The sequence below is a fragment of the Acanthisitta chloris genome, unplaced genomic scaffold (genome assembly GCF_000695815.1).
Source record: "Acanthisitta chloris isolate BGI_N310 unplaced genomic scaffold, ASM69581v1 scaffold43124, whole genome shotgun sequence".
Lineage (NCBI taxonomy): Eukaryota > Metazoa > Chordata > Aves > Passeriformes > Acanthisittidae > Acanthisitta > Acanthisitta chloris.
The window spans coordinates 1-560 of NW_008670593.1; the positions used below are offsets into that span (position 1 = coordinate 1).

Below are 560 nucleotides of genomic sequence, written 5' to 3' on the forward strand. Positions count from 1 at the left end.
GACTGCCGGCACCGACCGCGGGCAAGGACACGCCGACTGCGCGGAACCGGCCCAGAGCCAGCACCGACCACGGGCACTGGCACCACTCCACGGGGTCCCGGTGACACAGTGACACACACAGCCTTCCCGCGGGTACAGCCCCGGTGGGGACCAAGGCTCGACGGTCCCGTGGTGCCGGGAGCGGGGACCAACCCTGCCACGGGCAGTGCCTCCGTGCCAGGATCGGCCCTGTCCCTGCAGTGCCAGTACCGCTGGCCCCGGAGCTCCTCCCACCCCCGCTGTGCCGCTGCCCCGAGGTGCCTTGCGGAGTGCAGCGGTTGAGGTCCCGCAGGTTGTGCAGCTTGTCGGCCAGTTTGACCAGCCTGGCGTGGTGGCTGCGACCCCCCCCGCCAGCCGCTTCCGCTCCATCTTGGGCAGCGACTTGTCATCTGTCACCTCCTCCACCACGCGCCGCACTTCCTCCCCGAATTGCGCCTCGATCTCTGCGAATGTCGTGTCCGTGTCCTCCACCGTGTCATGCAGCAGGGCGGCCTGGGGGGACGAGGGGGTCTGAGCCAGCC

General features: G+C 70.4%; 1 protein-coding gene across 1 annotated transcript; it reads right to left on the reverse strand.

Moving 5' to 3' along the window:
* Positions 1-249: 249 nt before the first annotated feature.
* Positions 250-534, reverse strand: HDDC3 (HD domain containing 3; the record flags this gene model as incomplete). The annotated part of the gene is given in 2 exon segments (XM_009073726.1): positions 250-390; positions 393-534. Coding segments are annotated over 2 exon segments (283 nt in total), but the record flags the coding sequence as incomplete, so codon positions are not given.
* Positions 535-560: the final 26 nt, after the last annotated feature.